This window comes from Rhizophagus irregularis, chromosome 18, assembly GCF_026210795.1.
Source record: "Rhizophagus irregularis chromosome 18, complete sequence".
In the NCBI taxonomy this organism is placed as follows: Eukaryota; Fungi; Glomeromycota; class Glomeromycetes; order Glomerales; family Glomeraceae; genus Rhizophagus; species Rhizophagus irregularis.
The window spans coordinates 929,307-943,086 of NC_089446.1; the positions used below are offsets into that span (position 1 = coordinate 929,307).

Consider the following 13,780-nt stretch of genomic DNA (forward strand, 5'->3'; position numbering starts at 1 on the left):
TAGTTACGTCAAAATATTTAATTGCTAATCCGTATATATTAATTGAAACCCATTTTTACTTAATAATCACAATTCATAATATTCAGAATATAATTAGGGCGGCACAGTATATTATAAAGTGATTTTTTGTGGTTATTTATAAAAAATTGAAATTTCCAAGAAAAATAATCCGAAAAAAAAATTTTGCAAAGTTTTTGCTGTTTTGATATTATTAGAACATAAATAAAAAAATTTTCTACATTTTTTAATTAATCTTTTTAAAGAATATACTGTATGTATGGAAAATTTAAGACTTCTAGCTGATATTTTTATGAGACAAAAAAAAGTGGCATAAATTTATGAAGAAATATTGCCAAAATTTATCTAATTTGCAATATTTAAGTATTCGCTCAAAATTTTCAAACTTTGTAATATTTGATGTCTAATACTTGTATCAAAAAATCTAATCCCATAGTTTTTTTGGCAAAATTTAGTGATTTCGTTAAAAATTGGTAGACTTATGACTTATCAATAAGGGGAAAAAAGATTTCATATGTTTTTACAAATTTTTTACGTAAAATTTTAAATTTATAAAAAATATTTTAACTATATGGACAAAAAAGATCAAAGAATTTTCAGTAAAAATTTCATTACAAGACCAATATGCGGATCGGCAAGTTTAATAAGGCATAGTTATGAATTAGATCACCATAAAAATGTGTCTCGATTTTCTAAAATTCACATGTGCAACAACTATCATCTATAATAGGCTAGGTTAGGAAATGTATTCATTTCCCTCTGAATTAATGAGTCACCCGAACAAATCACAGAAGGCCATCTTGTAGGGCTGGTTACTCAAGAGTCAATTATCTTTATAGGTAAATAAATAAAGCTAAATTCGGAAATAAAAAAAAAAAGAATAAATGAATACTAATTAGGAAATATAACAAAGAATAATGTTGTGAAACTTCTCAAATTAATGTGATTATATCGAATCAATGAATAATAATCCACCAATATTTTAACCGAAGTACAACCTAATTTACTAATGTTACACAGCTTGCATATATAAAGATACGAAGGATACGGTAAATTCTTTAAAATGTTACTACCTGGCTGTTTTTTAATTTTGTAAAGCTTATAGTTTTAAAAATCTCTAACGTATCTATTAAGAGCAACGCTCGTTAAAAAAAAGGTATGTCAGATCAAAATCAACAGACCATCGAGCTAGTAGACGACTTACTTACGCGAATAGCTAATAAAGACAAAGAAATTGAATTACTTCGGAAACAAAATAAAAAGTTAAATGATGAAAACAGTAAATGGCAGAATTACGTTGGTAAAGCAACAACTTTTTCTTTAAATGATAATGATACAAATCACAGCACCCATTTTGCTAAAGATATTGAGAAAGTACAAAAGATGATTGTAGATTACATCGGAAATCTGAGACCCAAAGTAAACGTAAATTTTGAAGAAGTAAACAAATTATTGCGACTTTATGGATGTTCTGCACAAGTACAATCTAAAGAAAAATTATCACCAGCAAAAGCTGTTTTACAACGTCATGTGTTTGAAGAAGTCATTAAAAGTGCAAATAAATATTTTTTAAAATATGATGGTCCATTATTAAAAAGCAATATTGATAAACAGATTGATGACAGTCAAAGCAAAAAAATCAATGACAGCAAAAGCATTATTGATAAACAAACCAATGACAATCAAAGCAAACAAACTGATGACAGCCAACGCAATATTGAAAAGCAAACCAATAATAGCCAAAACAAAAATGCTGATGCCAGCAAAAGCAATATTGATAAACAAATCAATAACAGTCAAAGCAAAAATACTGATGCCAGCCAAAGCAATATTGATAAACAAATAGATGACAATCAAAGCAATATTGATAGACAACCTGACAACAGCCAAATCAATACTAATAAACAGCAAATCAATGGCAATCAAAGCAAAATTAATAGACAACCTGATAATAGCCAAAACAAAAATACTGATGCCAGTCAAAGTAATATTGATAAACAAACAGGTGACAATCCAAGCAATATTGATAGACAATCTGATAATAGCCAAAGCAAACAAATTGATGACAGCCAAAGCAAGAAAACTGATGCTGGTCAAAGCAATATTGATGAACAAACAGTTGACAATCAAAGCAATATTAATAGACAACCTGATAACAGCCAAATCAATACTAATAAACAGCAAATCAATGGCAATCAAAGCAAAATTAATAGACAACCTGATAATAGCCAAAACAAAAATACTGATGCCAGTCAAAGTAATATTGATAAACAAACAGATGACAATCCAAGCAATATTGATAGACAACCTGATAACAGCCAAAGCAAACAAATTGATAACAGCCAAAGCAAGAAAACTGATGCTGGTCAAAGCAATATTGATAAACAAACAGATGATAATCAAAGCAATATTGTTAAACCTGATAACAGCCAAATCAATACTAATAAACAACAAACAGATGACAATCAAAGCAATATTGATAAACAACCTGATGACAGCCAAATTAATATTGATAAACAACAAAACAATAGAAATCAAAACAATATTGATAGACAACCTGATAACAGCCAAAACAAAAATACTGATGCTAGCCAAAGCAGTATTAATAAACAAACAGATGACAATCAAAGCAATATTGATAAACAATCTGATAATAGTCAAAACAAAAATACATCTGATGCCAGCCAAAGTAATATTGATAAACAAACAGATAATAATCATAGCAATATTAATAGACAATCTGATAACAGCCAAACCAATACTGATAAACAACAAATCAATGGCAATCAAAGCAATATTAATAGACAATTTGATAATAGCCAAAGCAAAAATACTGATGCCAGCAAAAGTAATACTGATAAACAACAAAGCAATGGAAATCAAAGCAATATTGATAAACAACCTGATAACAGCCAAATCAATACTGATAAACAACAAATCAATAACAATCAAAACAATATTAATAGACAACCTGATAATAGACAACCTGATAATAGACAACCTGATAATAGACAACCTAATAATAGCCAAAGCAAAAATACTGATGCCAGCAAAAGTAATATTGATAAACAAACAGATGATAATCAAAGCAATATTGATAAACAATCTGATAATGGCCAAAGCAAACAAATTGATAACAGCCAAAGCAAAAAAACTGATGCTGGTCAAAGCAATATTGATAAACAAACCAATGACAGCAAAAGCAATAGTAATAAACAAACAGATGACTTAGAAAGCAGTATTTATAAACAAACTAATGATCTTCTTAAATTAATAAGGGTATTTTCAACAGAACGTGATGGAACCAATGGTATAATTTCAGCTGGGCCTATTAAAGTGCGTCAGCAAATGTATGGACTTCTAGGCAGTCTTGGATTTGCGAATATTATTAAAGATGGACATAAAGAACATCCTGTTATATTAAGTATAAAAAATAAGTTAAATGAATCAATTAATAAGTTTCGCACAATTACAGATCCAAAAAAAAGTAAAAAACATGATGATATGGCAACTAATCTAGTACGGGAATTAATTAGAATATGCTTTTTTCGCTTAAAAGTTCAGGAACCAGCTGTTGAATATAAATGGTTTCCATATAACCATAAAATAGATCCAAATTTGATGGAAGGAAGAGATGATATAGATGAAGATAACAATTCATTAGTTGAATTGTGTTCCTTTCCTCTATTTGTTTCAAATTATGGTAAACAAGGACAAAAAGTCTATTCACGTGCATACATTGTCTGTCAAGTTAATGGTACTGAGTAATCATGGCGATAATAGCAATCAAGGGCCACATGTTAATCGAGATGGTGGAAATTCAGGTAACAACTAACAAGATAATTTGGGTGGTAGGGTGATAGCCTAGCCAAGGAGGAAATCAATAGATTCTGAAAATAGTCGAAATTTATCCTTTTTTTTTTATTTAAATATATATATAATAAACGAGTAAATTTATTGGTGAGACTCGCCTTCCTAAATTAATTTTGATTGGTTAATCCTTGATTGGCTAATTATTTTACTTTGAAATTTTTCGTTTAAAAAATTCTGTCGGCAAACAACACATTTTTTAAAGCACTTCATTTTATATTATAGAAATATCGAAATTTATTTGATAAATATATGGTTATAAAAATCATTTATTGTATGTTATTACTAATTGAATAGAAAAACTTTGTTCGATTATTTATTTTTAATAGGACTAGTAATAATGATACAAAATAAAAAGTGAAGCCTGTCAATGTCAAGATTATAATGAAATAATTAATGAAAAAAATTGAAGGATGAAATCCCAAAGGAAAGAACAAAAAGAGACTGTTAAAGAACAAAAATGACAATACTCAAAGAAAACGAAGAAAATGATGAAACCCATAAAATAAGAATGAATAAAGTTAGTAAGGAATGATAAAAAAATAAAAAAAGACAAAAAGAAAATGTACCTTTAATTGAGTTTTATTCTCTCAAAGTATAAAATTAAAAAGAAAAATAAAAAAAAATGTCAAATAACGAAAAAAAAATATACAAAAGAAAAATATACAACGAAGATTGAAAAGAGAAAAACGAAAGAAAAAAAGAGAACGAAGAAAAAAGGGTGACTAAAAAAGGGGGAAGAGAATCGAAACAATAAACGAACGAGTCGAACGAGGATAATTTTGAATTTAATCAGCCAATCAAAAAATGGTAAGTTCGTCACGTGATGAGGTGAATCAAAATTATGCTTTTAATTATCTAAGTCAAACTTGAAAATAGCTTTATAACTTTGACCAGTAAGTTCATTTTTTGAAGTAGCAGTAATTTCCATATTTCCAAAAGTTATTCCAAATAACACAGGTCTATCGAGACCTGAACCAGGAAGATCAATATGAAGTTTTCCTAAAAGCTCCATGCCAGGATCATCGCAATATTCTGCTTCATACTCTTTAGTATAGTATAAACAATGAATCATTTCATTTTGCTCGGAATGAATCGGTACACGAGACCTTTTAATTTCCTGATTAATATTTATTTTAGTGCCACGTCTAACTAAACATTGAAATTTTTCAATAAATCCATCTTGAGTTTTTCTATGTACAGGATCTTCCCTTTCCTAAACAAATATAAAGTTTTTTTAAAAAGTAGTTGAAATAAATATTGTAAATGAAAATAGAACTTGCCCATTTAGTCGCGGTTTTAATTCCATACGTATATTTAAGAACTCTTGAAGAAATAACGCATTTCATATTTTCATTATTTCCTACAGTATTCAAATCATTTAATCTTATAGATAATCCGTAAATTACTGCTCCACGTGAAATTGCTGCCATAGGTTGAATAGGTACTGAAATATCATTTATTCGAGGACTAAATTCTTGTTTAATTCTTTTTTGTAAATATTTTGATTCACTGAAACCTCCAACTAAAAACATTGCAGAACAAGTTTCTTGAGCATTATCTAGTTGAACTTTTATCAGCTTGAGAATTTTTCGGACAACAGGCTCGAATATCGATTTCATAGTTTCAAAATCAATTTCGATTACCCATTCATTTTTTTCTAAAGTTTCTCTGATATCATCATCAACAATATATTGCTGTTCTAAGATCGGAATCGTATCTCGAATATCCAACTCATATAAAAAATCCGGATCATCTCCTGTAAAAGAAATTTTACCATATTTACAAAACTGTTGTATCAAATATTGCATTTGATCATAGTTATTATCTCTAAGCAAGTCCATAGGTTCATCTCCAAGTGTCTTTCGTAAATATTTAACAAATTCATCATCGATAAAAGTACTTCCACAACAATCGCCTGCTCTTTCAGTTATTTCGCTCAATTGTTCGTTGTTTATAAATTTATGAGTTGTTAAGTCTACTGTACCACCACCACAGTCAACTATCATAAAATTAGCTTTTGTAAAAATTATATGTAAATTAATAAATTATAATGTTATAATGTTTATAATCAAAATTAAAAAAAGAACAACATACTTCCTGGTTGTGCAAAATTCTGTTTTTCAAGGTTTTTCATGCAATATACAGCAGCTGCTTCAGCTAAAAAAAAAAAATCCTAATTTAGAAATCCAAGAATATTATAGAAATTTTGAATATTCTTACGTTCTGTAGTAAATTGCAAATTTGTTGAGCATGCTTCTTTAATTAATTCTGCATCAAATGCACATATTCTCATGATCGCTTTTGACTTTTCGGAAAATTCTGCAGGAACGGTGAGAATCAGAAGGACATTCTCGAAATATTCGATCTTTGGCCATCGTATCCCGACAGTTTCTTTAATTACCTTGAAAATTCATTTACATATATATGCAATAATATAATAAAAAAATTAAACTTAAAAAATCGATTTTTTGAAACATCGACAACCATGAAAAAAATTTTTTTTTTTATTTTAAATATACCTTGCTGATTTCCCTAAGATAGTCGGTAATAGCTTTTTTATATTCAACTGGAAGATTTGGTTTTAATTTGTCCGATAAATCTTCCAAATATAATTTGAACAATTCAACAGGTCTATTTCTTTCATTGTTTTGTCCTCTGTTTCGACGATTGGGCTTTTTGGCCATAGCTGGGGCACCCCATAATTTTACATTGTATGTATCATCATACTGAAGAACTGTATTGGTTTTTAATTGACCTACTTCCCCGTGCCAATTATCATTAGAACAAACATTTCTTTCATTGCAAACATGACAATATGCAAATCCAGAGTAAGTTGTTCCAAAATCTAATCCAACCACAACGCGAATATTATTTTCTAGAAAATTAGTATCTTCCATATTGGTTTGGAATAAATTTGACTCAAGAATTTTCTTTTAAGGGGATACAATGGTCATCATATATAGCGGGCTATAGGAGTACAATGTTTATTTACGGAAAATTTTCCGGGAAATTTTCATTTTATTTGTTGTTATCACAAATTTAATTAAGAAATGATGAACATTGAAGGACCTCTATAAAAATCATGCATTTTCTCAACCAAAAGGAATTAAACATCCGCTTACAGGCAATGACAGTTACACAACAAATTTATTAAAATTGAATAAGCGGGCCATAAATCATTACTTATAAATTTTCATGCCATTTATTAAAAATGGCTGCAACAAATGACATTCGTATAGTAGCTGCTATTGGTATTTAACAACATTTTAATGCTCGTTTTTTCAATAAAATTTCAAAAAAGCTCACATATAAATTTTATTAAAAAAAAACAATTAATTTCGTATTAGATTTTGGGTGTACTTATTCGGTATGTTAATTTAAAAATAAATACTCACTAAATAAAAAGAATTCTAACTACTTGTGCCCATAAATAGGGTTTTGCATGCGCACACAAAGACAGTCCCGAGGAAATATATGTTCAAGATTATGATGGAGGAAATCTTGAAACGCCTACTGTACTTAAATATGATAAGGATTTTAACGTAATATCATGGGGAATTCCAGCATTGGCAGAACGAACAATTCGAAGAAAAAGTAATGCAGCGGATGACTCAAAATCAGTGGAATTATTTAAATTACATTTAGGAAATATTGAAGAAAAACCATACTTACCAGAAGGGTTAGATTATAAGAAAGCTATCACGGATTATTTACACGAGATTGGTAAAATGATGAAAAATTACTTGTCCGATAAATATAAATATTTAGACTTTCATGATCAAGTTATTATTATTTTGACGGTAGGTATATTTATTTTTAAATTACAATCTAAAATTTAAATTAAACCTTTATGGTTGTAGATACCCGCTGAATTTGATAATAATGCAATAGCAATTCTGCGGCAATGCGCTTTCGAAGCTAAATTAACGGATGCAAGAAATAGTAGAAATTTAAAATTTATTACGGAACGTAAGAAACTTTCAAAATATATATATTCGTGTTTCGTTATAATCTATCTTGGTCTAAATTTTTTTGTTACCAATTTGTTAATACGAAGCCGAAGCTGCTGCAATTCATTGTATGAATTCTTTAAGTGGAAATGGAATAAAACCAGGAGGTAATGTATTCTTTGACTTGATCATCATCTCCGATGTTCAAACAAGTTCTAATCAGTTATTTCACAAATGTAGATTCATTCATGATCGTTGATTGTGGTGGTGGAACAGTAGATTTAACAACACGACAACTTTTAGTTGATTATACACTCGGTGAAATAACAGAGCGTATGGGAGACTTTTGTGGTTCTAGTTATGTTGATAAAGAATTTATTAAGTTTCTTGAAAGAAAAGTTGGAAAGTCCACAATTGAAAATTTAAAGAACAATCATTATCGTCAAATGCAATATTTAATCCAAGAGTTCTGTAGAAGAATTAAATTACCTTTTACAGGAGATGATGATGCAGAAATATCTGAAGTAGATATTGAAGGTAAAATATACATATACTTAAAAATGAACGTACAAAGCTATTAAAATCCACTTTTAATTTTGTTGTTTAGAACTTTGTCCAACGTTAAAGCAATATTGCAAAGGTAGTGAACTTGAAATAATGGAAGAATTAGAATGGGTTATTGAACTCACATCTGAAGAGGTTAAAAATATGTTTGATCCTATCATTGCAAGAATTATTCGATTAATCCGAGGCCAACTAAATTTAAACAGTGATTGTTCTGCAATTATATTGGTCGGTGGCTTCAGTGAATCAAAATATTTACAGAAGAGAATTAAACAAGAATTTAATCATCAAGTAAAAAGTATTTCAGTTCCAATTCATCCCATGTTAGCAGTAGTTAAAGGAGGTAATTATAAAAAATAGTTCTTTTAAATTCTATTATTAAATCTGTTCTAATTTTTTTTTCTATATTATCAGCTGTTCAATTTGGTATTAAAGAACATGTGATCACAAATCGTATTTTAAAATGGACGTATGGTAATATTCATTATTAATTAATCATTATTTTATTTTTTTAATTTATGTAATGTTATCTAATGTGTTTCTTTAGGAACTGATATTGTTCGTAAGTGGGAACCAGATGATCCATTATCTAAAAAATTACCGAATGGTATGGTAAAAGTTTTCCATACATTAGTCGAGAAAGGAACACTGCTTACGAGCCAAGATAAAGATAAATATACAACAACTTTCAAACCGTTTTCTCTATTTCAAAGGAAAGTTTCATTTAATATGTATATTACATCTAAATCCGACGTTAAATATTGCGATGAAGAAGATGTAAGATTACTTAATAGTTGGGAAATCGATATACCAATTTTAGATGATTTCGACGATCAGAAGATTTTATTCACGTTAAATTTTAACAATATAGAAATTTTAGCAACAGCCGAAAATCAAAAAACTAAGGATAAATACCAAGTATTATTTAAATATGAATAATGAAATACTATTACTTTATAGTGTATATTATTGTGTATGCTGTATGCATGTTCACGTATTTGTCGGAGCGAATATTTCACCCGTAATTTATTAGTCAAAATCTCTATATATTTAACTATGTTTTGTTAGTTTGGATTCCTTTTCGGTACAAGTACATTCTATTTTCTTTTGTATTTATTTTCTTTTGTATTTAATTTCTTAGGATTATGGAAATAAGTTTAATTTTTGTTTACTTTTTGTCATGCATCATTATTACCGTTAAAATTACCTCGAATTATTAAATATTTTACCTATTTTTTCTGAAAAAATCATGTATAATTTTACATTTTAATAAATTTTGTAACATTATTACTTAAGTGCCATTTTTATTAAATTTATAATTTCTTAAACATTTTAAAAATAAAAAAAAAACTTTAAATAGTATTCTTCGCGAGGGACTGCAAAGGATTAAAATTAAATTTCCATTTATGACAGTGATAATTTTCTTTTGCAAATATCCAGTCATTTTAGCAAAGAATAAGAAGGGAATATTTACAAAAGTATTTTTTTTTTTCATAGATACACACGATCTCGGGTAACTAGTATGTATTATTATATCAGATATGTATTGATTTTATGTGGTTATGAAATTTATACAAACATAGACCATGTTCTTTAATTAGATCTCGTAGAATTTCTGAAACGTCAACTTTAAGAACATGTTCGGTACAAAAATATTAAAAATTTATATAAAAAAGCTCTATGTTACTTACATAAATAATAAATTAGTAAATCAAACTCAGTATAACTAGAATATTTTTTAGGCATTGAATCTTATGATCCATAACAAACAAAAGTAGAGAACATGCATTGATACTCCCGGTAGATTATATTTATGCATATTTATCGTCACCTTGTATAATCAGTGATTTATAACGTCCGACGAAGAAATTTCTCAAATCAACCCGTAGAGAAATGGGATCAATTTTAACATTCAAAATAAAATTCTGCATATAATTATGAAAACCTTAGGCCTTAGCCTTTCACTTTTTTGCCATCTAGAGGACAGATTCTATTACCATTACTAGAGTGGCAATATTTTGGACTCAATATATTGTCTTTGAAAGCGGTTAGATTTTATGCGCAGGAATTTGATTTTAACTTTATTTTTAGTTAATTTTATCATGTGCGATTTCGTCAAAGAGAATCAGCACGTCAAAAAGGAATCCGATAATAGTAATTTTGTGGCCAATCTGATCACTGGATAGCGAAAAAATGGAGAAATAATTAAAAAAAATTAGATTATAAAAGTGAAAATTAGCAATACTAATTAGTTGTAGGTTATTTTGGATCATACTTTGATGCAGGTGGCTATACCAAGTATAAGTTAAATATATATTTTCATCCTTCTTTCAAGATATAAAGAAGATTTCATATTTTTTTTTCATAATGTCATAACGTTAATAATACTGACCGCTCGGTAATCATATTTAATGGTCATATCGATACTAAGAATATCTAATGAAGGAAGTGGCAACATTTTTGTGTGGAACGAGGTTTTATTAATTATGGAGGTGGTGAACTTCTGTGGTACAAGCGTTTAAAAGAGAAAGTATGTGAGGATGCAAATTCTAGAGAAATTAAAAACAAATATAAAGTCAATATGGCGGAAGAAAAACTAGTAGAATGTTTGAAATTAGATGATGTGGCTTCTAGGAAAAAAGATAAAATAATCACGTGGAACGAAAAAGAAGGCATAGTATTTTGTAAATATAAACGTAAATCTAAAAGTAAAGGATGGAATGGTTTAGGGATACATTATACGATAGATGAATCAAAAACGAATAATGATTTTGATTCTCCTTGGTTAAAGAAGTGCGCAGGATGTTATAAAAATATTTCTAGAAATAGAGAGGACGATGTTTGTTTAATACCTTGTAATATTGGAGATGAATTAAGTAGAGAAATAAAAACAAGATAACACAAAATGAATTGTCAAGTAATAAAGGAAGTGTGAAACCATTTGAAAGTCTGTCTGATATCATCGATAAAAATAATATTTTAATTACTAAGAAATATAAAGAATTAAATGAAGATACAAAAATGGAAGATGTAAGGGAAGCTGAATTTTTGCTTTGGTTAAATTATATATGTGTAAATAAAGAAAATTTCGTTTGGGAAAATTTCGATGAGTTAGTTAATAAATGGAGCGATATCGATAAAGTAACGATTACGGCAATGTCAATATTTAAATATAATAACAATATAGAAGGAAACAGATATAAGAAAATTTTTAATACAAATTTAAAATTTAGTATTAACGAAGATATGAATGAAATGAAAAGAATTTTAATCACATTAATTATCACTATAGGATTATTGCCAGATGATAAGTACGTCAACATCGAAATTAATAAAAAATTTATTATAGAATTAGAAATATTTAAGAATGAGACAAGTAATAGGAGAAAGATAGATTACAAAAACTATACTTTATTAAAGTTTTTACATCAGATAATATCGGAAAAAAAATTACAAGTTAATTGGAGCCATAATGATTTCGAAGATATATCAGATTTTAATGTGAAAATCGAAGGAATGAAAAAGGAACTTATGAAAAATGCATCTTCGATGTTAGACATTGGAATTATCTGGAGTAATATATTAGTTGATGAGTATAATCTGCGTTGGAATAATTTTATAATTGAAGGTTGCTATAGAAAATGGGCCAAAGATCTTAGTTATCTTAACAATAAGGCAGAAATGATGCTATTAAAGCAATTAGAACAATTATTTGTTATTAATATAAGTTTCGATATTAATTGGCAAATTTCGTTTATGCTAATTCGTAACGAAATTAAAGTACTAAATTCATCAACTAGTGCGATGGATACTCAAACTAGAGTTTTTAGAATTAAAAATTTCATTCAATCGTTACCAACTTACGATGTTTTGTATCAAAGGAGAGTTTAAGGGGTTTCATCAAATAAATGTGTAAATGAAGTGGAAACATGGGACTATTTATGGAAGTGTACGGAAAATAAATGTGTTTTATTTGATTTATGGAAAGAAGCAGTTAACGTTTTTACAGAAAATGGGGATGGACGGAGGCAATTTTATGATTTGGTCACGCTAAAATTAAGATTGTTTCCGTTAGAAAATTTATTATATGAGATTACGCATGGGATAATTAATTTTAAAATTTGAAAGTATAAACATTGTAAGGTTGAGGATACAAGGTTGTTGATGATTCAGTGATCTATATATGATAATTGTATACGAGGATAATTTTCAAAATAAAAAAAAATTCAGAAAATAGTAAAATTATTAAAAAAATTTAGATTAGAAAAATTAAAAAATGGTTTAATGATAATTTAAGGTAGTAGGAAAAAGTACTACACGTTACTGTATGGAGTAACGGTTTTAGCATGGAGGGAAGTAATTTCGTTACCAAACTTTAGATATATTTTATATATTTGTATGTTCTTTATCATATAATTAATAAGTATCTCATTTTACCAAAAAAAAAAAAATGGTCATATCGATACTATCGAGTATCGTATAACTACTATAAATCTTTTGGAATTAGATCAAAATTATTATGTTATCCATTATCTGTTATAGTAAAAGTTAAATAAATTTATTTACTGGATAAACTTCCGGTATTACGACAAATGGAAGCGTTTCGGCATACACCCTAGTGAGATTTTTCTTAACAATATTAACTCTGCAGCATATAATTTTACTTTTATTCTTTTATATGTTTTATAAGTATTAGTTACTTTAATACTGGATGCCTAGCGCAAGCTATAATTACTCGTCTAATGGATAGTTCGTTAGTTTGACTGTATCGTTATTTGAATTCGAGCTTGTTTTATTATCTTGAATTTTCGTGCTATCTTAAACTCAATTTCACAAAATTTTTGTAACATATCGATATACTGTAAGTCTGTAACAAGAGAAAAAAGTAAATTCTTATTATAATTTATTATTATAATATATATATATATTGAAATTGCGTGCATTGTGCATCATGGGATTAGATTTATAAGATTGTGAATACAAATACGATAACATGTCATATGGTTGGTTCCCTTAAAATTATGAGAAAAAACTCGATAATCTTTTTAAAAGATCGCGAGAGTTAAATCCATTTATTTTTATTTATTATTTATTTTATATTATTTTAATATTTATAAAGTAAATAATACGTAAGTACTCTCTTACTATATATACTAACGTATAATAATGGATTAGAATAAAAGAATAGATTTGCATTTGACATTGGGTGAAAATGAGAAACATAATGGTCTAAGAATGAAAATTATTTGAAATAACTATGGAAATTGAATTTTCCGGATACAGACTTTGTAGTAGAAAAATGACATCGTTTATTAGCATATTATTGCATGTCTAAACTTAGAAGGATTCGACTCATTCAAAGAAAAAATTTAATA

The 13,780-nt window shown here is 27.9% G+C and overlaps 5 protein-coding genes across 5 annotated transcripts; 4 read left to right on the forward strand and 1 right to left on the reverse strand.

The window, feature by feature from the left end:
• Positions 1–1,176: 1,176 nt before the first annotated feature.
• OCT59_009823 (uncharacterized protein) lies at positions 1,177–3,786 on the forward strand (the record flags this gene model as incomplete). Its single annotated transcript, XM_066132631.1, has 1 exon — positions 1,177–3,786. The coding sequence occupies one exon, from the start codon at positions 1,177–1,179 to the stop codon at positions 3,784–3,786; it is 2,610 nt and encodes an 869-aa protein (XP_066000256.1).
• Positions 3,787–4,738: 952 nt separating this feature from the next.
• On the reverse strand, positions 4,739–6,788 carry OCT59_009824 (uncharacterized protein; the record flags this gene model as incomplete). The annotated part of the gene is made up of 5 exons (XM_066132633.1): positions 4,739–5,104; positions 5,172–5,905; positions 5,986–6,048; positions 6,112–6,292; positions 6,411–6,788. The coding sequence occupies 5 exons, from the start codon at positions 6,786–6,788 to the stop codon at positions 4,739–4,741; spliced, it is 1,722 nt and encodes a 573-aa protein (XP_066000257.1).
• A 314-nt stretch (positions 6,789–7,102) lies between these two features.
• OCT59_009825 (uncharacterized protein) lies at positions 7,103–9,344 on the forward strand (the record flags this gene model as incomplete). Its single annotated transcript, XM_025332511.2, has 9 exons — positions 7,103–7,142; positions 7,239–7,258; positions 7,326–7,691; positions 7,752–7,860; positions 7,949–8,008; positions 8,082–8,378; positions 8,449–8,748; positions 8,820–8,879; positions 8,953–9,344. The coding sequence occupies 9 exons, from the start codon at positions 7,103–7,105 to the stop codon at positions 9,342–9,344; spliced, it is 1,644 nt and encodes a 547-aa protein (XP_025170963.1).
• A 1,642-nt stretch (positions 9,345–10,986) lies between these two features.
• Positions 10,987–11,304, forward strand: OCT59_009826 (uncharacterized protein; the record flags this gene model as incomplete). Its single annotated transcript, XM_025332512.2, has 1 exon — positions 10,987–11,304. One exon carries the CDS (start codon positions 10,987–10,989, stop codon positions 11,302–11,304), a length of 318 nt encoding a protein of 105 aa, XP_025170964.2.
• A 122-nt stretch (positions 11,305–11,426) lies between these two features.
• Positions 11,427–12,296, forward strand: OCT59_009827 (uncharacterized protein; the record flags this gene model as incomplete). Its single annotated transcript, XM_066132634.1, has 1 exon — positions 11,427–12,296. The coding sequence occupies one exon, from the start codon at positions 11,427–11,429 to the stop codon at positions 12,294–12,296; it is 870 nt and encodes a 289-aa protein (XP_066000258.1).
• Positions 12,297–13,780: the final 1,484 nt, after the last annotated feature.